The sequence below is a fragment of the Colletotrichum phormii genome (assembly GCF_030913505.1).
Source record: "Colletotrichum phormii strain CBS 102054 chromosome Unknown BDP81scaffold_12, whole genome shotgun sequence".
Lineage (NCBI taxonomy): Eukaryota > Fungi > Ascomycota > Sordariomycetes > Glomerellales > Glomerellaceae > Colletotrichum > Colletotrichum phormii.
This window is the reverse complement of record NW_026851454.1, coordinates 929,322-950,290: the sequence shown is the minus strand read 5'-3', so window position 1 is coordinate 950,290 and position 20,969 is coordinate 929,322. Positions and strand designations below refer to the sequence as shown.

At 53.8% G+C, this 20,969-nt stretch overlaps 11 protein-coding genes and 1 non-coding gene across 12 annotated transcripts; 6 read left to right on the top strand and 6 right to left on the bottom strand.

The window, feature by feature from the left end:
• The first annotated feature begins 827 nt into the window (after positions 1–827).
• On the top strand, positions 828–1,619 carry BDP81DRAFT_41097 (uncharacterized protein). Its single transcript, XM_060589141.1, has one exon. It carries the CDS (start codon positions 932–934, stop codon positions 1,406–1,408), a length of 477 nt encoding a protein of 158 aa, XP_060444328.1. The 5' UTR covers positions 828–931; the 3' UTR covers positions 1,409–1,619.
• A 211-nt stretch (positions 1,620–1,830) lies between these two features.
• BDP81DRAFT_321556 (uncharacterized protein) lies at positions 1,831–2,917 on the top strand (the record flags this gene model as incomplete). The annotated part of the gene is made up of 2 exons (XM_060584625.1): positions 1,831–2,251; positions 2,343–2,917. The coding sequence occupies 2 exons, from the start codon at positions 1,831–1,833 to the stop codon at positions 2,915–2,917; spliced, it is 996 nt and encodes a 331-aa protein (XP_060444327.1).
• A 986-nt stretch (positions 2,918–3,903) lies between these two features.
• BDP81DRAFT_350948 (AMP-binding enzyme) lies at positions 3,904–5,663 on the bottom strand (the record flags this gene model as incomplete). The annotated part of the gene is made up of 1 exon (XM_060586211.1): positions 3,904–5,663. The coding sequence occupies one exon, from the start codon at positions 5,661–5,663 to the stop codon at positions 3,969–3,971; it is 1,695 nt and encodes a 564-aa protein (XP_060444326.1). The 3' UTR covers positions 3,904–3,968.
• Positions 5,664–6,274: 611 nt separating this feature from the next.
• BDP81DRAFT_490703 (uncharacterized protein) lies at positions 6,275–8,297 on the top strand. Its single transcript, XM_060595292.1, has one exon. The coding sequence runs from the start codon at positions 6,425–6,427 to the stop codon at positions 8,282–8,284; it is 1,860 nt and encodes a 619-aa protein (XP_060444325.1). The 5' UTR covers positions 6,275–6,424; the 3' UTR covers positions 8,285–8,297.
• Positions 8,298–8,568: 271 nt separating this feature from the next.
• BDP81DRAFT_350942 (HotDog domain-containing protein) lies at positions 8,569–10,198 on the top strand. The gene is made up of 4 exons (XM_060586210.1): positions 8,569–8,797; positions 8,896–9,187; positions 9,243–9,744; positions 9,818–10,198. Exons 1-4 carry the CDS (start codon positions 8,669–8,671, stop codon positions 9,861–9,863), a joined length of 969 nt encoding a protein of 322 aa, XP_060444324.1. The 5' UTR covers positions 8,569–8,668; the 3' UTR covers positions 9,864–10,198.
• A 141-nt stretch (positions 10,199–10,339) lies between these two features.
• BDP81DRAFT_t192 lies at positions 10,340–10,420 on the bottom strand. The gene has a single exon. It is a non-coding gene; the product is annotated as a tRNA-Gly (tRNA).
• Positions 10,421–10,513: 93 nt separating this feature from the next.
• On the bottom strand, positions 10,514–11,438 carry BDP81DRAFT_461912 (carnitinyl-CoA dehydratase; the record flags this gene model as incomplete). Its single annotated transcript, XM_060593835.1, has 2 exons — positions 10,514–10,977; positions 11,051–11,438. 2 exons carry the CDS (start codon positions 11,436–11,438, stop codon positions 10,514–10,516), a joined length of 852 nt encoding a protein of 283 aa, XP_060444323.1.
• Positions 11,439–12,033: 595 nt separating this feature from the next.
• BDP81DRAFT_376453 (enoyl-CoA hydratase/isomerase) lies at positions 12,034–13,468 on the top strand. The gene is made up of 2 exons (XM_060586742.1): positions 12,034–12,077; positions 12,227–13,468. Exon 2 carries the CDS (start codon positions 12,327–12,329, stop codon positions 13,161–13,163), a length of 837 nt encoding a protein of 278 aa, XP_060444322.1. The 5' UTR covers positions 12,034–12,077; positions 12,227–12,326; the 3' UTR covers positions 13,164–13,468.
• A 678-nt stretch (positions 13,469–14,146) lies between these two features.
• Positions 14,147–16,308, top strand: BDP81DRAFT_407301 (fungal trichothecene efflux pump; the record flags this gene model as incomplete). Its single annotated transcript, XM_060589006.1, has 7 exons — positions 14,147–14,323; positions 14,374–14,455; positions 14,508–14,840; positions 14,893–15,060; positions 15,118–15,359; positions 15,412–15,498; positions 15,548–16,308. 7 exons carry the CDS (start codon positions 14,147–14,149, stop codon positions 16,196–16,198), a joined length of 1,740 nt encoding a protein of 579 aa, XP_060444321.1. The 3' UTR covers positions 16,199–16,308.
• Positions 16,309–16,400: 92 nt separating this feature from the next.
• BDP81DRAFT_430153 (uncharacterized protein) lies at positions 16,401–17,675 on the bottom strand. Its single transcript, XM_060590583.1, has one exon. It carries the CDS (start codon positions 17,200–17,202, stop codon positions 16,453–16,455), a length of 750 nt encoding a protein of 249 aa, XP_060444320.1. The 5' UTR covers positions 17,203–17,675; the 3' UTR covers positions 16,401–16,452.
• On the bottom strand, positions 17,324–18,033 carry BDP81DRAFT_450566 (uncharacterized protein; the record flags this gene model as incomplete). Its single annotated transcript, XM_060592540.1, has 2 exons — positions 17,324–17,682; positions 17,745–18,033. The coding sequence occupies 2 exons, from the start codon at positions 18,031–18,033 to the stop codon at positions 17,324–17,326; spliced, it is 648 nt and encodes a 215-aa protein (XP_060444319.1).
• A 524-nt stretch (positions 18,034–18,557) lies between these two features.
• Positions 18,558–20,658, bottom strand: BDP81DRAFT_490676 (amidase signature domain-containing protein; the record flags this gene model as incomplete). The annotated part of the gene is made up of 8 exons (XM_060595291.1): positions 20,329–20,658; positions 20,144–20,266; positions 19,957–20,078; positions 19,852–19,882; positions 19,112–19,786; positions 18,917–19,024; positions 18,751–18,838; positions 18,558–18,682 (listed from the first exon to the last, which is right to left on the bottom strand). The coding sequence occupies exons 1-8, from the start codon at positions 20,626–20,628 to the stop codon at positions 18,558–18,560; spliced, it is 1,572 nt and encodes a 523-aa protein (XP_060444318.1). The 5' UTR covers positions 20,629–20,658.
• Positions 20,659–20,969: the final 311 nt, after the last annotated feature.

The window sequence follows — 20,969 nt, the reverse complement described above, 5'->3', positions numbered from 1 at the left end:
TTAAGTAGCCCATCTCTCGCATCGCCGAGGATGGCGATAAAAGGCCACTCATACGGCAACGGCACAGATAAAAACAGCACCTCCACCCTCCTGTCACGCAAAGAAACCGCTTGGCGCCCATTAGACTTTGCTGCTGAGTGGTGGCTGCAGGGCAGGGCTTGCAAAGTTGCTGCCAACCCCGCACTAATCACTTGTCTGATGGTAAGCCCATTGCCGTATCGACGCTGTTCCCTGTCTTCTCCGAGTCGTATCGCCCCTCTCGTCGACGAGAATCCCAAGTCCATCTTGCCTTGGCTCTCGCAGCTTTCGCTTCAGAAAGTTCAGCCCAGCCATCAAACCCCCTTTCCCTATGAACGCGAAACGGAGTACACACCGGCCCTACACTACTGTGCGGTACATGCGTTGCAAGTGGTGTTCGTCTGCTTTACCTGAGCTAAAACAGACATGTCTCCAGTTTGGCCTGTCAAACGTCAAGTCTGGGACCCTTGGAGGGGAGACCAGATGAGACGGCGTTCTTGTCAAGACTGTACTCCGTAGAGAGATGCCAGTCAACACACCGTAACTTTGTGATATTCAAATCCCAAGACGGACCGGCAAACTCAACAGAGGCACGAGAGAACACTACGGCACTCCGGCACCGTGAATGATGGCATGGCATAGAGTGCCAACATGTATATTACCAAACACACAAAACCGTGGCACGCCGTGAGACATGCGCCCAGAGCACGCCAACACTGCTCGACAGGGGCGTTCCGGGTTCGAACCATTGATTCTGGAGCTTGCCGAGACGACAACGTGCTAAACTGCTGGAAGACTCCGTCCAAGCTCCATCTTCCAAGACCGCGGTGCCCATCTGTCCACGCCTTCACCCTATCACCAACCTCCTTGGCGTTCTCCGCCCATTATCAACTGGTTGCCACGCTGCCGTGCCATGCCCGCGATTGTCTATTGCCAAGCATGTGTTCCTCACGCCCAGCATCCTCCTCATTGGGTGCCGATTGACCATGAGCCAGCGCTGGTACGCTGGTCCCCCCGCCAAAATGGCCTTTGGGCAGCGGGACATGCGGAGCACAAGAAGAATGGCCATTCCACCTTTGGATTTCACTACATTCTCTTCTTCCCACTTGTTGCTAACTTGACTGGGCCAGAGTCTTCTTCTTCCCTTGAAGCCTTCAAGTTACCTAGCGCCATCTTGCTGAGCACTCGTCTGCTCTACCTACTCCAGCCACCCAACACACAAAGTGGTGCGCTACGCCAGCTCAACTGGCGCAACCAGCCCTGGACTTGGAGACTCGGCTCGAACTCGAGGATCGCGAACGAATACATTTGCGTGCTTACTGCCGCCTGCGTCCGCTACCGCTGCTGCTGCTACCAACGCCCGATGCCCCTCCATTCCATGTTCGTATGACGCGTTGCGAGACCCCAAGCCGGCAAACATCCGCTTCTTCTGGGTTCTTTTTTTCTTCCTTTCTCTGCGGATTCCCCCTTGCTCAGCGGTGCCGCTTAATATTTGATACCCAGCAAGGTACGGTACGCTGAGCCGTAGAGGATCCGGGACGAAGTGGTCCATCACCAGCCGATCTTTCTTTTCTCTCTTACGATCCATGTCGATCTGTTGTTCTTAGAGAAGCAGCTCATTGCGACCTGATTCCCCTCGAGATATTCCTTTCTGACAATATAAGGATTCTCATCATATCGGAGCGAACAAAGGCGGACTCGACTTAGGAATACGGCCGAGGACTATTCCCTACTTATGCACTTTCACCCACTACGTCTGTGCTCCCCCGACATTTGAAGCTTCGCACAGCATCGAGGGACCCTTTCGAGACCATGTTCACAAACACACAACGGCTGCTGTCCGCCTTTGCGGCGACAGCTCTCCTCTTCGCAACATCATCATCAGCCGCGGCCGTCCAACCGCGGCAGAATCAAGGTCCCGGCCCAGTCAACGACTGGATCTCCATCGACTCAAACGGCAATGCCCGGACCATCTCGCCATCAGTAGTCACCAGCAATGGCGCACGCACAACGATCAGCCCTCCCCCATACTCATTAACGGGCTCCGTCTACACAGTCACGGCCACCACCGGCGGACTCACAACCAGCACAGGCGTACCACCGCCACCGCAGGCGAGCAATACCCAGGGATTCGGAGGAGTTTTTGCCGTGTGCAACAATAGGGTCGGTCAGGATGGTCCGTTTTGTCAACCTCGACGGGGTAGCACTCTGCACGTGGAGTCGACGTACTACAGTAAGCTTAACTTCATCCCGTCCCGTCCATGTCTGAATCGCGGGGCCGCCTTAAGCACCCCCAAATCAGTTAACTAACAATATTCGTCAAGTCGCTTGGGATACAACATTCTTTGCCGACCCCGCGACACCCATTGGCATCGTCGGCTTCGACGTAGACAACGGCATCACCGACAATGCACCCGCATTCTCCGTAACGAACCTCAGCGGCGGCGATGGCTGGGTTCCATGGACACCTCACCTGACCGACCTCGAGGAGAAGACCTCGAACAACATGACCATCATCCTCATGTACAACGACCCCGACACCGGCGAAGAGAAGAACGTCACGGGACCCGTATTCACCCTGAGGATGGCATTGGACATTGACCCATCCACCTCGAGACCGAACCTCCTCGCCATCCTATTGCCCGTCATCCTCATCTCGCTCGCCATCGCCGGAGTGATGATGTGGCTGTACATCAGGCGTCGCCGCCGTCACGCAGCCGTCGCTGCCGCGGTGGAACGCCAGAACGCGGCGCATCCCACGGGACAACCGCGGAGTATGCATGGGCAGAAGGGCAGCGCGGATATCCAGCTTGAGCCGACGAGTCCGCCGCCGGGTTCTGCGCCGGGGAGGAATGTGTTTCAGGAGGAGGTCCGCAGACAGGAGCGGGAGAGGGCGTAAGGAATGAGTGATACGAAACGGCACTGGGAACGGGTAATGACAGGAACCTTGTCCAACGGATGATCCGTTGTGACGGTATAGGGAGAGGGTACTTCGCTTGGTAACGGCTTTCCAGCGATGCCCTTAGCCTAGAACGAAGGCATGGGATCTATGACACTCTACATATCATGAATCAAGAGACGGATGGGATACGACCATCGTTCAATTTTGACCACTTTCAATTTTCTGGTAACAAAGCCACGCTTGCTCTATCGAATACGATGTGTAGGATCTGACCAGACAAGTCCAACATGCGCAGGCGGTCTTGTTGACGGGTCACTAGAGTTGACGTCTTGACTATTACTCTCGCGTAAAGCGGTGTAGAGAAGAGTGGCATGTTTGGAACCATTGCCCGGATTCAAAGGCAAACTCCTAGCACGCCCCAACGTCATGTACAATTTCTGCCCAAGGTAAGTCTGGCAATCGGTATCAGTGGAGATGCGATATCACGGTGGTCAACCTACTGCGGTGGATTACCGGCCGACACGGAGAGCCGTTCGCTTCGTGGACACTTCAGGGGCCCAAATGGAACTACCCTCACCCGCAACCTGTGGTTGTTTGCCTCGGCTCTTCAGTCAAGTACGAGTGGCCAGGAGCCCTTCGGATCGTGATCCAAAGGCAGAAAGTGCTGGTAACAATCGGATATCATCGTCAATCCTGGGGCATATTGCAGGGCAAGCGACTGACAGCAAGGTCGAATCGCCCAATGTCGACCTCGAACTTGGTTTCACTTGCTCGTCTTGCTTCACTGGGTCACACGGTAAGACGAGACTTGGATAGGCATTCATCATGGATAAATTCATTCCGCTCGTAATGGGACAACATCATGTTGCGCTCCTGGCCGACATCAAGCCAACCACCTTTTACAACAATTGCTACCAAGTATACGACGCTATAGAGACCAAGCTACTGAGAGCAAAGGCACAGCCACTCTTTGGGTATAGTGAGTGACATCAGTCCTTCAGAAACAGGTACGCTGAATTCTTTAACATCGTCCAAATCAAGTCCATCTTCAGAGCTTTGCGACAAACTTCTTACCACCACCCTCCAAAGAACACAACCCCTCGGTCATCCGCACCAAATCCCTCCTCAGAATCTTCCCTGTTGCGTTCCTCGGAAGCTTGTCAACAGCCCAAACACCACCTCTAAGCTTCTTGTACCCACTAACTTGCTCATCTACAGCCTTCTGAATCTCCTTCAGAGCTCCAATGATCTCGCGCTCCTCCATCTTATTCTTGTCGTCCTCCTTGAGTACGACCCACGCGGCAGGGATCTCTGTCAACTGGCTCTCATCCCACAGAGGTCCGACGCCAGACTCCCTCACAAGGGGGTGGGAGTTCAGGATCTGCTCGAGTTCCGTCGGGCTCACCTGGAAGCCCTTGGACTTGATCAATTCCTTTGTTCGCCCGACAATCGACAGCCGTCCCTGCTCATCTATGCGGCACACGTCTCCGGTGGTATACCAACCCTCGACAGGGAACGCCTCCCTATTCGCGCTTGGGTTGAACGCGTATCCTCGCGTGATATTCGGGCCCCGAAGCCATAATTCTCCAGGGCCGCCTAGAGGTGCGTCTTCTGTCGTTCCCTCCTTCTTGAGCGCGGCTTCGATACCGGGCAAAAGCTTCCCGGTGCACCCGTCGGGCACGACTTCCTCAAACCCCTGGTAGGCCACATACCCAGCCGCCTCCGTCATCCCGTACGCCTGAATAAGTTTCCACGGTGCCCGGCTGAGTAGTCTCGAGAGCTGCGCTGGCTTGAGCAGCGCGCCGCCAATGTTGATGACTTGTGCCTTGGAAAAGTCGTACCGCTCTGTTACATCTGAGTTGGCTAGGCCCAGTACCACGCTCGGAACGCCTTGGAACATGGTCGCTTGCGTCGAGCCTACGAGTCTGCCAAACTCCTCGATGCTGTACTGTGGCATTGCGTGATGGAACATGCCAGTATATGGACCGAGAAAGAGAGGCGCCGTCGTCATGGCTATGTGTGCCCAGGGCGTGAATGCGACGATTCTACATGCCGAGTTGAACATTTGGCGTTTGTGGTCCAGGGCGACAAGTTGCATGACGTTCGCAACGAAGTTGTAATGCGTCAATTCGACGCCTTTAGGCTTCCCTGTTGTTCCGGATGAGAGGTGTATTGAGGCTAGTCGCTTCGATGTGTCTGGCCAATGTGGTATGGGGAGTTGACTTGAGGCCATGAAATCATCCGGAATATGTTTTGCTTGCAAGTGCCGTGTCACAATGGATAGTATTGGCGGTGGTTTCCATGGTACCCCTTCCTGATGAAGCTCTCTCGCTGCCACATCCACGGCCTCTTGGATGGTTTCTAATATCGATCCATACGCCACGATGAAGTGAGGTCTCGAGACCGCGATCCCATGGCCAATCTCGGATGCCTTGAGAGCATGGTTGATGGGACACACGACACCGCCTGTCCATAGGATGGCATGAAAGACTTCAAGAAACTCGACACAATTTGGTACCACAATGACCCATCGCGCTTGATCCGACGGTTTCAGCTTTTCCGCAAGACCTTTTGCAATCCGGCCGGCTCGATTCCGTAACTCGCCGAGAGTAATGCTCCGGTTCGTGAGACTATCAGCGGCGATGACTTGTGACTCTGGTATCGAACTCGCATTTGTATGAAGCAACTCGGTGAGATTCAGTACGCGAGGAATATCGATAGGTTTAGATGTGTATATCCTCATTGTCGTGATGGTCGGTGCATTCCCTCTTTTGAGTTTTGTTTCAAACAAACTGTCGGATGAACGAGCTCTTGACAATGTCATGAATAGCCACAAGATCCCAGGACGAAAGAGACAACCGCAGAGTCGTATTCTTTGTCGGTGTCAGGAACAGTCGGTTTGAAATAGTCCGACGGCGAGAAAGAGCCTCAATTTGTTGGAGCCGCTCGTGCCATTTAAGCCGCGCTTGCTTCTACCTTTCCTGTAGGACTGAACTGGAGTTACCGCGCGGGATGGAGGGCGGCATCAGCGGATCTTATCCGATGATTTCCTGCTTCGGATAATGAGGCAAAAGGAAGGCGTGGAAGATGAACAGGGAACAGGTAGGCTGCTGAAAGGCAGATGGGTCCTTGAACTTTCGCCTCAAGACACGATGCAATGAGTGACCCTCCACACGTAGAGGAGGGGGAAGACCGAGACAATGATGTGCGGAGAAGAGAGTACCTCTGCATGAAACTTCTGAATCATCAAGGTCTTGGTCGCACTCGGGGAGCACCCGCAAGCGCAACTCTGCACAAACAGACTTCCTGCGGTGATCCTTGTGGTACGCTGTAGGTCAGAGGTCAAAACGTCGAGCGGCGGCGTCGGCACGGTTCGGGGTTTTGGAGGGCGAGAGGGTCATACAATGGCCTCAACGTCGAAACAACGTTTCTAGTAATCGAATGATATATCCACGGGCTATTTGATCAAGGTTAACTTATCTCGAATAACATTCATCCTGCCATATGGATCCGCCTCGACGACCTATACGCATCGGCAATTGCTCCGGCGCCATCAACGACGGCATTGACCAGATATACCGCCTGGCTAAGCACGGCAATGTAGACGCCATCACAGCCGACTACCTCGCAGAATTCAACATCGCCTGGAAGGCTATAGAGCTCCAGACCCAACCAGAGTTAGGATACGAGCCAAACTTCCTCGAGCAACTCGCATGGCACAACGGCGACGCAGCGCGCCTCGTCGCCAAGAAACGCATCAAAGTCGTTCACGATGGCGGAGCCCTGAACCCTCGGGGCCTTGCCGAGAAGACGCACGCGTACTTTGAGAGCCTTGGCATCCGCGACGTCAAGGTCGCCTGGGTGAGCGGCGACAATGTGACTGATGCCGTCAAACGCGGCGCGTTCGGGCGAGTCATGCATCTCGACCAGGCCGGCGTCGAGTTTGATCCGCACTCGCAGGGCGGCGATCTCCTCGCTGCCAATGCCTACACGGGCATGGCGGGCATCGTGCGTGCGCTGGAACTCGGCGCCGATATCGTCGTCTGCGGGAGATGTACCGATGCGAGTCCCGTGATGGGGCTTGCGGCGTGGTGGCATAGGTGGAAGACGACAGAGTATGATTTGCTTGCTGCGAGTCTTATGGCCGGGCACTTGATTGAGTGCGGGCCGTATGTGACGGGAGGGAACTACTGCGGTCAGCGCGAGGTGCCGGATCTCCATCACGCCGGGTTCCCGATTGCGGAGATCGGAGCCGCCGGCGGTGTTGTCATCACGAAGCCGGAGGGTTCGAGTGGGCTGGTGTCTGTCGACACTTGCAAGGCGCAACTGCTTTATGAGATACAAGGCGTCTACTATCTCAATCCGGATGTCATGGCCGACATTAAGAGTGCAACCTTCACGCAGTTGGGTAAAGACCGTGTTCAACTATCAGGCGTCAAGGGGTTGCCGCCACCGTCTACGGCCAAGCTGTCAATCTGCTTGATGGGAGGGTATCAGGCCGAGATATCAGCGTATGCGACTGGCCTGGACACCGACTTCAAGTTCGAAGTGCTCAAGAGCCAGGTGTTGGGCCAGATCGACCAGTCAGAATTCACAACGTTCAGCATCGAGAAGTATGGTTCATCGGTGGCAGACCCACGGTCACAGAAGTCATGCACGACGCAGTTCCGCATGTTTGCACAATCTCCGACAAAGGCAGCGTTTGAGCAGTTCAAGAGAGCAATCTTCTACAACGGCTTGCAAGGCTATTGCGGTCTTCATCTAGGCATGGACTGGAGGACTATGGAGCCGAGGCCGTACATCAGGTATTTCCCAGCACTGATTCCGCAGTCCCGGATTCCCCTCGCCGTGAGCTTTGTTGGTGGTGAGCAGCAACATGCCGTCAAGGCACGTCAAGATGGTGGCCTAACCCCTCGCCAGCCTGATTACGATGCCATAGTGCCGTTGTCGAAGGTCCCGCTATCTAGGACAGTGAAGAGGCCACTGGGGGACCTCGTCTTCGCGCGTAGCGGTGACAAGGGAGGCAACGCGAACGTGGGCTTCTGGGTACGCAATGCTTTGGCGTGGCCCTGGTTACAGGCTTTCATAACGAGAAAGAGGCTTATTGAGCTGCTAGGAGACGACTGGCAAGCTCGTTATGTGGTGGAAAGATGCGAATTCCCAGGGCTCTGGGCGGTTCATTTTGTTATCAAGGGGATATTACAGGAGGGCGTTAGCAGCAGCAGCGTACTTGATGGGTTCGCGAAAAGCCTAGGGGAGTTTCTACGCGCCAGAGTTGTTGGTCTGCCAGTTGATTTTGTCAAGGTTGAAGATGAACGCCGGCCGCGCGTGTTTGAAAGCCGTGCCCGATTATCAAGATTATGAAGTCTGACCAGATGTGTGTATAGCAGAGGAAGAATACTCTTAAAGACAAGATCAAGAATAAGAGGAAATGGACAACAGCTTTGATCTAAGCACCTAGGTTGTATGCGAAGATCTCTTTCGTGGTGTGACCTTTCCCCACGACTGACCGAGGGCATTGGAGGTACTGCGGAGTACCTCGGCCAAGGTTCAAGCGCCTGAAAGCGCTATTTCGGCAGTGCGACAGCGTGGTCAGTCATCTTACTTAGCGGTCTGTGTCCCCTGACATTTCATCCAGTTGGTGAGTTCAAGTCTGTTGTCGTCAACCTCTCTATCAGCAATCTCATCGTTTCCCGCCGTACTAGATAAAGCTCTTACTTCAGCCTGTTATTAAAGAGATCAAACACGATGGCTTCGAGCGATAGACCAGACAAGAACGCATCTGGTCGCTACGACAATGTTGACTTCCGCAAAGCAGCCGGCTATGAGCATCCCCCCATCAAGTGCGCCTATAACCGTCGTGATGTTCTCCTCTTTGTAAGCATCATGGCCACGTCTTCTAATACCTAAGTCATGTTCTTGAATGCCTATACTTTCCCTGGATCAAGGAGAGCGCCAACTGAAAGATTTCTTAGGCCAATGCCATCGGCTGTCAAAAGGAAGAGCTACATTTCCTCTACGAACTGCAACCAAACTTTGCCGCGTTCCCCACGTTTCCAATCAACCTCGCCTTTAAGCAGACGGACCAGGACGTCTTTGACTTTATTGCCCGCACCGTGACCGGCCACGTCCCGGGTTGTCCGCCATTTGACGCCCAACGCTCCGTCGACGGGGAGCGAGGTATCGAGATACTTAGACCAATCCCCGTGTCTTCGGATGGACTTGATCTGGAGATTCTAAGCAAAGTCATAGGAGTTTATGACAAAGGTATGTAGGCAATACGCTGGAGAACATGAAGCCCGGGTTAGTTGACTCTTTGCAGGCGGCGCAATGATTCTTGAAGCAGAACAGCTGCTAGTCGACAAGAAGACCAACACAGCTTACACCAAAATGACATCCACCGCATTCGGCATAGGACAAGGCGGCTACAGCGGCCCCCGGGGCCCAACAAAGCCGGTCATTAAGGCACCGGACCGCGCCCCGGATGCCGTGCACACCATCAAGACCACCCCGGAGGCAGCTCTCCTATACCGCCTCTGCGGCGACTACAATCCCCTCCACGCGGATGAGGCGTTTGGGCAACGCGCCGGGTTCAAGGGGTCTATCCTCCAAGGCTTAGGCACCTGGAACATGGCCGCACATGGCCTGCTACAGAAGTTGGGCGGCAGCGACCCGAGTCGTTTTAGAGCTTACGGGGCTAGGTTCAAGAGCGTCGTTTATCCCGGAGATACCCTGGAGACGCGCATGTGGGTTGTCAAAAGCCTAGGTGGAGTGGACGATGTTGTCTTTGAGACGATTGTCAAGGACGATGGCCGTGTTGCTCTGTAAGTCTGTCCCAGGTGACATACTCAGCACCAGAACTAAACCTGGTGAGACGGGATGCTGACGATCATCAAGATCCAATGGCTATGCCAAGATTTCGCAAGCGAAACCAAAGATGTGATCTTTATGCCGTGGACGCGGAAGCTTTCCAGGGATACAGCCGGCGGCATTCAGAGGGGATTTCTGTTTTTGAGGAAGAGTTTGCGCCGTGTATCATATTCATCCAAACTTGGACTCAGTCGCGAATATAGGTCCATCTGTGCTACTGTAATACCGACTATCTTATTACCTTTCGAGTCAGAAGAAGCAGAAAGAGTTGTTCTTCTTGAGTCGGCGGAGTTTGGAGTGAAGGAAACGATGACACTGGCCAACAGGTCGAGTGAGGCTTGCCCGTGCGGATGCGGACTGGTCGTAATTAAGAAGCATCCCGTTGGCGTGCCAGGCAATGCCAGCTAGAGTTTACGGGCAAAATCTTCTACTCAAGAGCACAGAACATGACCTCGGCAGTGCACTAGGACACACACAACCATGCAGATATCTCGAGATAGCATCAAAAATGAAGTCGAATTATTCTACGAGAGCGCAAAGTGCAAAAAATGCGTCGAGAGGGAATCGAACCCCCGGCTCCCCGACGCTGCTGGATGGCAACGGAGAATTTTACCACTAAACCATCGACGCTGTTCATTTGTTATGGATACGAGTTCCTGAAGCTCTCTTGTTGGGAGCTCGCGAGCCCGCGAAAAATTTGACGTGAATTTTTCAGTCGCGAGCCTACAGATGCGAAGGAAACCACTTGGGATCCCTCTTCTCGCGATATGCCGCCAGTCCTTCAGTTGCGTTCTTACTCCGGAGCATCACTTCAGCCCACAACTCCTGTCCGCGCATAGTCGCTCTGCTGACCCCCGTCTCCCATGCCTCCCGCGCCGCCAATCGCGAGATAATGACGCTGTCTGGACTTAGTGCAGCGATCTGACTGGCATAGTCGAGTGCTCTCTCAAGCAGCTTCTCTTGAGGGACGATCTCTTTGACTAATCCCCAATTGTGCGCCTCCTCTACAGACATTGTCCGGCCTGTGAGGACGAGGTCCATCGTTCGGTGGTTGCCGAAGAGCATCATGCAGCGAGGCAATGCCCCTGCGAGGGCAGAGACGCCGCGGAGGACTTCGGGGAGACGAAAAGTCGCGTTTGGCGAAGCGAAGATGACATCTGCGTTGAGTATGGCTTCGAAGCCACCGCCTGCATGCCACATTAGCTCTGTCTTAACACATGCATCCACGACGATCTCTTCGGGTTCCAATAGTGAGCATACCGTGAGCATGGCCGTTGCACGCGACAATGATTGGTTTCCTGCCGGTTCGATTGCTCATGCCCGCAAACTGACCCGGCGGATAGTCAAAGGCGACATCGTTTGTCTTGATTATATCAAATCTTTGCTTCAGATCCATGCCGGCGCAAAAGGCCTTGGTTCCGGCCCCCGTAAACACAGCGCATCGTAGCTCCGGTTCGGCATCATACCATTTCCACAATGCACCGAGCTCTATTGTCGCCTCCACGGGGAGACAGTTCATATGCTCCGGCCGGTTGATTGTGACGAGGAGGATGTGTTTTCGAGGGAAGGATATTAGACTGTGTTCGACATGCGGGTAGGGGTTCTCTATCCAGGAAGGCACTGGCTTCTTCGTCCTCGGCGTAGCCATTATCGTGTCTCGCTTGGCTGTAAGTCTTACTTGGGGTTACTTGGTGTCGCTGTCATGGAACGTTGCGCAACCTGCAGTGGTCTCGTAGCCTCCTCTCGTTGCACTTTTGAGGCTTCGATGGCTCTTGTGTCCCAATGAGTCGAATTACGTCTGCATCATCGTTCTCGCCAAGTCGACCAACAGACAATCACAATATGTCGTAGACATCTCGAGTCACATTGTGACGCCGAACTTCGCGGCCAGTGCACAGTGACCTGCCACGCATGCCCAGTGCCCATAAACGAGGACGAGCACACCCACGCAACGCAACCCCCCCCCCCCCCCCCCCCAACGATCCGTTGACGGATGCTCCCTAGCGAGTCTCACAGGCATGTCGCCTCGGCACGTCAAGCGGGAACACCCCTGGGGCTCGTCACTGCGGGGTGTCCCACGTTTTCGTTGTCCCTCTTTCACCCGCTGCAAAGACGCGCAGAAACGTCTTATCCCGCTGAGCACGATTGGAGAGCGAGTCAAAGCCCCTGCGAAACCTGGCGCAATGGCCGTCGAGGAAGGCCAAAGCATCGGGGATGTGTGCCATGCAAACTGAAGGCTTCTTACCTTCTACCGATGGACGCACCGCGGAAGACAGCCCGAGTGGGGGTAAGTGAATCTTGGATCTGGGATGTTTCCTTCGAGAACCGGATGCCAGGATTGTCTTGTGTTCTAAGCCTTTATTTGAGCCCGCGAGGCTTGATAGCGGACGGAAGTTTGCAAACGGACTCCGCCACAAGCAGTTGACATCGTGATAGCATCGCCGAGTGAGGAACGTAACCACAGCTCCTCGTGCCACCAGCAAGACTTCACCAATTAGCTCTGAACCAAGCTGAACCACAAAACCAATACTTCGACATGATGGACTTCAAAACAGAATCTCCGCCACCGGCAACGCCAGCTTTTCTCAAGCTCTCATACCCAGCTCCCCGCGTATTGCTTGTGCGCATGGACAGGCCAAAAGACCTCAACGCCATGTCCACAGCGGCCCAGTGGGAGATGGACTCGGTCTGGAAATGGTATGACAAAGAACCCAATCTCAGCGTCGCAATCATCACAGGCACGGGAAGAGCCTTTTCGGCCGGAGCAGATCTCAAGGAGTGGAACAACAGCATGGCCGCAGACGCCGATCCAAGCCAGCGCATGGGCAACGCGCCTGCTTTCAAGCCGTTGAGCAAGAGATTGGGCAAGAAACCAGTCATTGCGGCCGTCAACGGTCTCGCCATGGGTGGCGGGTGTGAGTTCATCGTCAACTGCGACCTCGTCGTCGCTGCTGAGGACGCTTACTTTGGGCTTCCCGAGGTCAAGAGAGGCATCGCGGCCATAGGCGGAGCTTTGCCGCGACTCATACGGACCATCGGACTTCAGAGAGCAAGCGAATTCGCGCTTACAGGGCGCAACGTCTCAGCGCAAGAGATGGAGCAATGGGGCATCGTGAACAAGGTGGTGCCCAAGGAAGTGGTCGTCGAGGAGGCGGTGCGTTATGCCAAGACGATTGCAGCCAACTCCCCGGATGCCATTATATGTACCCGAGCTGGTTTGAGGCAGGGCTGGGAGACGGCATCCGTAGAGCGAGCAGTCGAGTGGACGCTGGAGAAGGAGTTTGCTGAGCTGCAAAGGGGCGAGAACATGCTCGAAGGCCTCAAAGCATTCTCTGAGAAGCGAGAACCACGTTGGAGAGGTAGCAAGTTGTGAGAATGACGGGGTCTAATTCCAAACATGCCGTTCGAAAGGACAAAGAAGATCCCGTCTGATGGAAAACCCGGAGGAACTAGATCTGTGTGGCCCTCTTCCCCAAAGCTTTTGCTCGACCACCGTCTAGACTAATCAAACCCGTCGTCCGAAACCATTTGAGATCGACCAGCTAGGTTCGTCCTTCTTTGCAAACAGTCGATATATAGAAGAGCCTGCCAGGGACTTGGGTTGGTTGCGCTGGCAGCTGCACGTTTTTGTCAGCGTTGCAGATAGACCAGGTGATGGGAAGTGAGGGCAGCCATCACCAATATTGCCCATCACATCAGACTGTGTGTGTACCATCGGTCCGGCTCCCAAACGGGTTTCAACTATCAATCCCCCAAAGGTGCAGTCCTTTTCACCAACTCGACGTCCCATCCCGATTCAACATTTTGAGTCAGCAGCGAGCTAATGATTCGAACTACCGTCGCAGCCAGATGCGGAAATCCCAAAATCGCTGTGCTCAGGTCGTGTGGTGGTCTTCCCCGCAGGCCGGCGCAGGGAGAGGCCCCGGCTGCACAACCAGACTCCGTGAAAGAGTTTCGGAGAGAGAGGTTCGAGTCTTCCGGGGGACACCTTGGTGTGCGTATGCCGTGGGACGGTGAAGCCGCGTTGCGTGTGGAAGAGGGAGGGGCGGGCGGGCTAAGAGACAGACAGGCAGACAGACAGCAAGCAGGTCAGACCAAGGCTGCATTGCATGTCTTGGGGTTCATCTCACTGCTTGATCTTGGCTCGTCAACCACCCTTTTCGACACTACGCCGCACATATACAGTCCTCCATCGACGTTTATAGATGGCAGGTTGGACGCGAGAGGTTGTATAAGACTTGAGCACGGCCTCGAGCGCGCAGGATCCCGCCCATCGAAATCTGTGTGACGACTTTCTATTCGAATACCGACATACTGCGAGCTGGTTCCCGCATATCGATATACCGATCATCCGCCATGGATATTTCCAAGAACGAGTCCTATCGCGAGTTCGATGGGGCTTCGCTGGAGAAGTACCGTGAATTCGACCGCGATACCGACCGAGACGATGCTTCTTCGATCCGTTCCGAGGCGCTCGGCGATGACCTCCCTCCCGGTTACTACTACTCACCTCAGTTCCTCGGGGCTATGGCGGTTTGTCGAGATCATGGCTGAAATTTGAATCTTCACTGATTTCATCCTAGGGGTTTTGTCTTTCAGCAATGTCGGCATACATCTTCCTGATCCTGCCAACCAACGTGCTGACATTCATCAACGCTGAAATCGGTGAGTCTATGTGGTAAAGCCATTAAAGATGCCATATGCTCACCCTAAATAGGTCCGAGTCCGTATATCTCTTGGGTCAACATTGCCAGAACCCTCTCGCTGTCGTTCACCTATACGATCCTGGGCCGCTTGTCGGATCTTTTCGGCAGACGCTGGTTCTTCATCGGAGGCAACGTCGTCGCCATTGTCGGTATCATTGTGTGTGCTGTTGCACATAATGTCGAGACTCTCATCGTTGGTGCCGCCATCTACGGCCTGGGTGAGACGGTTCAGCTGAGCTTCAACGTCGCTGTCGGCGAACTGGTTCCCAACAAGTACCGCCCTGTCGTCTTGTCCCTCATCTTCTTGACCAACGCCCCTATCTCCGCGTTTGGTCCTTTTGTTGGTAAGTCGATGCCGAAACGCCCATAATAGGATGGTTGCTAACTGAGTTCCAGCCCGAAAGTTCGTCGAGAACCCCAATTTGAGCTGGAGGTGGTGCTTCTACATCAACATCATCGCCGTGGGTCTCGCAATTGTCCTGTTGTACCTCTTCTATCACCCACCCACCTTCGAGCTTCTCCACGACCGCAAGACCAAGCGCGAGATGCTCAAGGAGCTTGACTGTAAGCTTACTCATTTGCTGAACCTCCGATACTCTCCTATACTGACGTACTACATAGACCTTGGAATCTTCCTCTGGACTTCTGGCCTCACTCTCCTCCTCATGGGTGTATCATGGGGAGGCGTCATGTTCCCTTGGGACTCGGCAGCTACCATCACGAGTTTGATTCTCGGTGTTGTCCTGCTGGTGGCACTCTTCTGCTGGGAAGCCTTTGCAGATCTGAAGTATCCTGCTATTCCTGTCAAGTTCTTCGCCAACCGAGGTTTCATGGCACTTGTCTGCTGCGCAACAGTTGCTACAGTAAGCATTTGTTCGAGATTTCCCCCGAAAGAACATACTAACACGATCACAGGTGTTTTACTATTCCGCCGTTCTCCTGTGGCCGCAACAGGTCCAGGCCCTGTACACGACCGACATCACCTACGGTGGCTGGCTTTCGGTGAGAAGATCTCTAACCTGCATCCTCATCAGTGACTAACATGTGCAAGTCTACCGTGGCGAGCGCGACGGCCCTTGGCCAAGTTTGCGCTGGAGGTATCGTGAAATGGGGAGGCAACGTCCGCTACTGGATTATCTTCTCGACCTTCTGCATGGTCGGCTTTGTCGGAGCGCTTGCATCTCTGACCCCTGAGACGCTGAACGCCGGAATCGCCCTCACGATCCTAGGCCCCTTCTTCGTGGGCTTCATCGAGCTGGCGTCCCTCGCCCTGGCGCCCCTATTCTGCAAACCCTCAGATATCGGCCTTGCCTCGGGTCTGTTGGCGTCCATCCGCTCGGCCGGGGGCTCTATTGCCGTCGCCGTCTACACGACGATCCTGTCCAATCGCCTGGCAACGGAGATTCCGGCAGCTATCCGCGGCCCAGCTATTGCTGCGGGCTTGCCTTCAAGCCAGCTCCCGGCCCTTGCTAAGGCAGTCCAGGCCGGCAAGCTGGCCGCTTTCCCTGGTTTGACGAATGCTGTCAAGGCTGCGGTGGCAAAGGTGCTGCCGAATGCGTACTCAAAGGCGTTTGAGACGGTTTATCTGGCGAGTCTGGGCTTCGGAGCTATTGCTATTGTCGGGTGCCTGTTCTCCAAGGATGCCCAGAAGCATCTGACGAACAAGGTGGAGAGGAGGATGGGTGATGGAAAGAAAACCTAGGAGAGGAGATGGAGAATCTGTATGGCTGGGGAGGAGTGGTTCACTCATCTGTGTAAAGATCGTCACACTTGTAGACAGGTTGTAGGAACGTTCATCGCACGATTTGGTCCAAAGCGCTGATCACCTCAGTTTCCTTCGCGTTGGGTACTTGTAGACTGTAATAGACGGTCACCAATACTACTCGTAGATGACGATGAAAGTGAGATCATGTTGCAATAAATACGCTCCAGAATGCTCAAAGGAACCCTAATAATTTACAATAATGACACTTCCTGGCCTTTCCGTGCAATTGCTGCATCCACATCAAATTCCATTGTCTCATCCTTCCAAGCCTCGTCAAGAACCTCCCAAGTAGCTTTCGCTAGTTGGAAGAGATATCTCTTCTCGGCAGCCGCGCGTACTTCATCCACGGTTTGCTTCCAGTCAGGATGTCGCTTGAGGAGCCTGGTCTCGAGGCATGCCGTTATCAGAGGGAATACGATGCCATTTCGGCACAATAGATGCTGGTTCTCAGGCAGCTGGCACGCCACATCAGAGAGGTGAAGTCCTGATATCAGACGATACAAGACAATTTCTGAACTCGGTGACGCGTCCTGCTGATCGTCGCCGACGAATTGGGCATCTTTTCGCGCGGCGTTTCTGCGTTGTTCGCGTCTGCGGATGTGAAGCAGTCCGGCAAACCGCCAGCAATCCCACAACAAGCACTGAACATATTCACCCATTTCACCTGGCCATCCCCAAAAACGACTGATGGAAACTTCAGCTGTCTCGAAAGGTGTGTCGGAGAAGATGTCGAGGAGCGATTGTGGTACACCGGTGACGACCTCCAAATCCCCAACCCTTCCGCCCTTCCAGGAGTCTTGAACTTTTCGAAAACGTCGCCAAATACCCATGGAGGGGCATTGTCTCCCCAGTACGAGGCAGGGCATGTCCATGAGGCCGATGAACTCCAAGGCATGTCGCACTGAGAGGTCATGCTCGGGATTGGGTTTAAGATATGCCATGGAAGTATTCAAATGAAAGGTCTCGGCGAGTAGGCCAATGACCGGTGTACATGGCTGAGCTTGAAGGAACTGTTGATATCCCTTCGATTAGCTGAAAGATCTATGCCATGTCTGGATATCTTCATTCAATAGGCACCATGTGATGGATCCTAGGGTCCGCCGGAATTAGTTGGTTATCGCCGGAGCGACTTCCTTGGAGATCACAGAGTAATACGCCAGAGCAGGCTGTGGCAGCTGGCATGACGTCGTAGTGGACCACGATTTCGCGCCGAAACTCCTTCAGAGCAGTGTCAATGTACTCCATAGAGAAGACAGACATATCTGAACTGCCTTCATTGAGATAGGCTTGAATAGCAGAAGATAGTAGCACAAGAGATTTACTCTTGGCAGACATCTCAACAAGAACGGCTGGACCCATGAGCACACCGATGTACTGTAAAAGCCCATGAGGCCTGTGCGGAGAACTGTGAGCGTCACTCCCTGTTAGCGACCTTGCTATGCGGATATCCTATCGAGTCAGCACCGACGCAGTTGCAACATACACTTATGGAAGAGCTCATCCGTAATATGTGTCGTCTGAATGTGAGGGCTAGGACGACTCGGGAGGGCGACCTGGCTTGGGATACTGTTGGATTCTGCAGGACTGCCGGTGCTACCGCTACCTTCGCCAACAGCAGGATGGTTCGCAGCACCGTCTACCCAGCGCAGGGGCGTCGAGTATCCAGGGCATTGGATCCCTCGTTGGGTGCAGGCTTCGCAGAACGGACGGCGGCGGTCACACTTTCGTTTCCGCCGCCGGCAGCTCATACGACCGCCACGAGCGCGTTGCATCTTGTTCTTTCAAATCTCGAGAATGACGGTTCAAGATGGACTTCGTAGCCGTTGGAAATAGATGTTTTCTCCAAAATACACATACACATGCAGACACGGAAAAGTAGATTGGACAAAGATGCCGGCACGGAGCCTTAGCCTCTGTGGCTACGATTCAGGGGACATTGGAACCGGCCAAACGGAGCACAGACTATGGATTCCCCAGCATGATTCAGGGCTGGGAACATCAAAGTTAGACCGCACTGGTTAGCGAGTATAGGTGGCCACTAGAGTGTAGCACTGCTGACCCCACGCACGGTAACCGGTGCGTAGTAGATTTCCGCAGACCTTGATAAAGGCTGACAATGACGGCAATGGCGGATCACAAGTGCCCTCTTCGGTAGTTTCCGATGGTAGTTACTGGGGATCTCTTTATTCTATGCAGTGGCTGTAGCATTGTTTTTATCTTGAGAGTGGAGTGTGGGTTAGCAAAATCTACGTGTTGTCCACACGCGCGTTACCGGCTAAGTAGTTGTGCGATGCTCTTATTGATGTCGAGCGTTGAGGATCTTGTCAATGATGCCGACAGCTTCCAAACACTCTTCATCGCGGAACCTTGGCGCAATAACCTGGACTGCACAAGGTGCGCCATCAGTAGCTTCGGGGATATCTTCAAAGTTAAAGGTAAGAAACATCAGCGCAAGTTTCTTATCTCTGAAGGCTGGGGAGGGATCTTACAATCAGGCACAAACTCCGCGATGGCCTTTTGTGGCTCAGAGTCTCGCGTCGCGGATGCAGTGCCAAAGGGAATGACTGCAGCAGGGTACTGTTTGAGGTTACATTAGCGACCTATTAGAATGCTTCCGGAAATTTCTAAGCATCCAGCGGAGCAATCAACACTCACGTCAATCAAACTCCACATGACTGTATACACGGGGAGGCCAAAAGTGTCGTGTGGGACGGCTGTGCATAATGCACCAGGAGCCAATACAATGTCAAGATCGTGTTGTTGCTAGGTCTGGCTCCATGATTGGGCATAAGCTGCGCGAGCCATGTTCAGTCCTATAAACTGGCTCGGGATATCCAGCTTTGGATCCACAGGGAAGTCTCCGGTAGAGAATGGGTGCATTCCTTTGGCAGCAGAGGCAACGAAAGGCTCTCCAAAGTCGGCAACAGCTGGTGCAGAGATGCTAAAGTATTGATACGAGATTCTCGCACCAAGAGCCGCGTTACGCTTGGCCTCAGGTGCAAGATGTACAACTTTGTGTCCAGCTTTCTCGAGAGCGGATGCTGCTTCAGCCAGACTCCGGCGTACAGGAGGGTGTAGAGTATATTCGGGATCTTCGGGCAAGATGCCGATCGTCAAGGGTTTCGATCGAGGCTCGTCGAGGCTTCTCCAGGAGAGATTGATCGCGGTGCCGTCGTGCTTCCACGGGTTGAGCCTAGTCACAACTTCCTCCATGAAGAGCGACAAGTCGTCGGCTGAAGTGGCCAACGGACCGAGAGCGAGCATGACAGTCGACATCCAGTTGATCGGCCATGGGGAGAGAGACTGCCCTGAGAAAGGTACACGATCCACGGTTACCTTGAAGCCGTACAAGCCGCAGCAGAAAGCTGGGATGCGTGCGGAACCGGCCAGATCGCTACCGATGCCCAAAGGTGATCCACGGAACGCTACGAGCGCCCCCTCGCCTCCACTTGAGCCACCGGCTGTCAACTTGGTATTGTGCGGGTTGAGTGTTCGGCCGAAGATGTTGTTCTCGGAATCGCAAGTCTGGACAGATCACTTTAGCGAATGTTGTCAAAGCGATGTTATGTCTATGTAGGGTAAATCGCTACCATCATTGTTTGTGGAATATTGGTCTTGCAACTAAGTAGGTAGCAAAAGATCCTGTCATTAGACCTTCCTATCTAAGCAATGTATCTGTCAATTACCCAACTTACTAGAGAACCGCTCCTGCGTCAAGAAGCAGCTTGACAAGAGCCGCATTGCCTTTGGGAGGGGCTTGCTTGACGAACTCGACATAGCCCACTGTCGCAGAGTGTCCATCTACGTGGAAGCTGTCCTGTTTGGAATAAGTCGTTGTTGCCAGGTGAATGCGGTTTCAGAGCCCCTTTGTTGTTATCCTACCTTGAGACTGATTGGCAAGCCATGGAGGGGAACAAGGACTTTGCCAGTTTCTCGCAACTGCTGGTCGAGCCATCGAGCTCTTTCGATTCCGTCTTCGAAAAATATCTCGGTGAGGTAGAAAGTCTGACAATAAGAGAACATTAGCCCGTTGCTTCTGTCCCGTGGGTGGTTAATAACAAACTCACCAACTGCTGGGCAACGGCTGCTCGCTTGCAGTACGCAGTTGCCACTTTCTCGGCGCTGAGTGCTCCCAGCCGAAGGTACCGCACTAGCTCGCGAGCCGTGTAGTTCTCGGTTATGTCGATTTCTCTGCTGTCGAGAATGCCCGAGTTCTTTGCTGCTTGGAGACCGATGAGGCGACCCTCTTCTGTCGTGCCGGCGCCGCGAAGCTGGTCTAACTTGTCATTGTCCAAGAGCCATGCTGACGGAATCTTCTCCTTCTGTTCCTTTCGGTGCTCGCGGGCGATCTGTTCCCAGTCTGCCATGTTTGGATAACAAAGGGAGGTAATCGAAAATCAACGGAAAAGTCGCTGATAATTTGCAGCGAAGTTAGGCACGAGCCTGGATGATAGGGCATACCTCCTTGCCATGATTACGAGGGAATTGAAACAGTCGATATATAAATGAAGGAGTGAAGAACCAACGTAAGTGTTATACGGAAAGTCTTCTCTCCTGACTGTGACTGTTCCTTCGACTCCCTCCTCTGCACATCATCTGAAACCGCTGGCGGCGCACTTCATGGCCCAATTGGGATAGCATTGCCGCTTAGTGATTGGTCCTCCACAAATCCATTCCGGTAGCTAACACCAAGATCTCTGCACCTCTC

What these genes read in the sequence shown, in the direction of transcription:
- BDP81DRAFT_41097 (XM_060589141.1), top strand. Translation starts at nt 932, where the DNA reads ATGCCCGCGATTGTCTATTGCCAAGCATGTGTTCCTCACGCCCAGCAT.
- BDP81DRAFT_490703 (XM_060595292.1), top strand. Translation starts at nt 6,425, where the DNA reads ATGGATCCGCCTCGACGACCTATACGCATCGGCAATTGCTCCGGCGCC.
- BDP81DRAFT_350942 (XM_060586210.1), top strand. Translation starts at nt 8,669, where the DNA reads ATGGCTTCGAGCGATAGACCAGACAAGAACGCATCTGGTCGCTACGAC. An exon ending in GTCGTGATGTTCTCCTCTTT is followed by an intron (nt 8,798 to 8,895) that starts GTAAGCATCATG and finishes AAGATTTCTTAG; the next exon opens with GCCAATGCCATCGGCTGTCA. An exon ending in CATAGGAGTTTATGACAAAG is followed by an intron (nt 9,188 to 9,242) that starts GTATGTAGGCAA and finishes GACTCTTTGCAG; the next exon opens with GCGGCGCAATGATTCTTGAA.
- BDP81DRAFT_376453 (XM_060586742.1), top strand. Translation starts at nt 12,327, where the DNA reads ATGATGGACTTCAAAACAGAATCTCCGCCACCGGCAACGCCAGCTTTT.
- BDP81DRAFT_430153 (XM_060590583.1), bottom strand. Translation starts at nt 17,202, where the DNA reads ATGGCATATCTTAAACCCAATCCCGAGCATGACCTCTCAGTGCGACAT.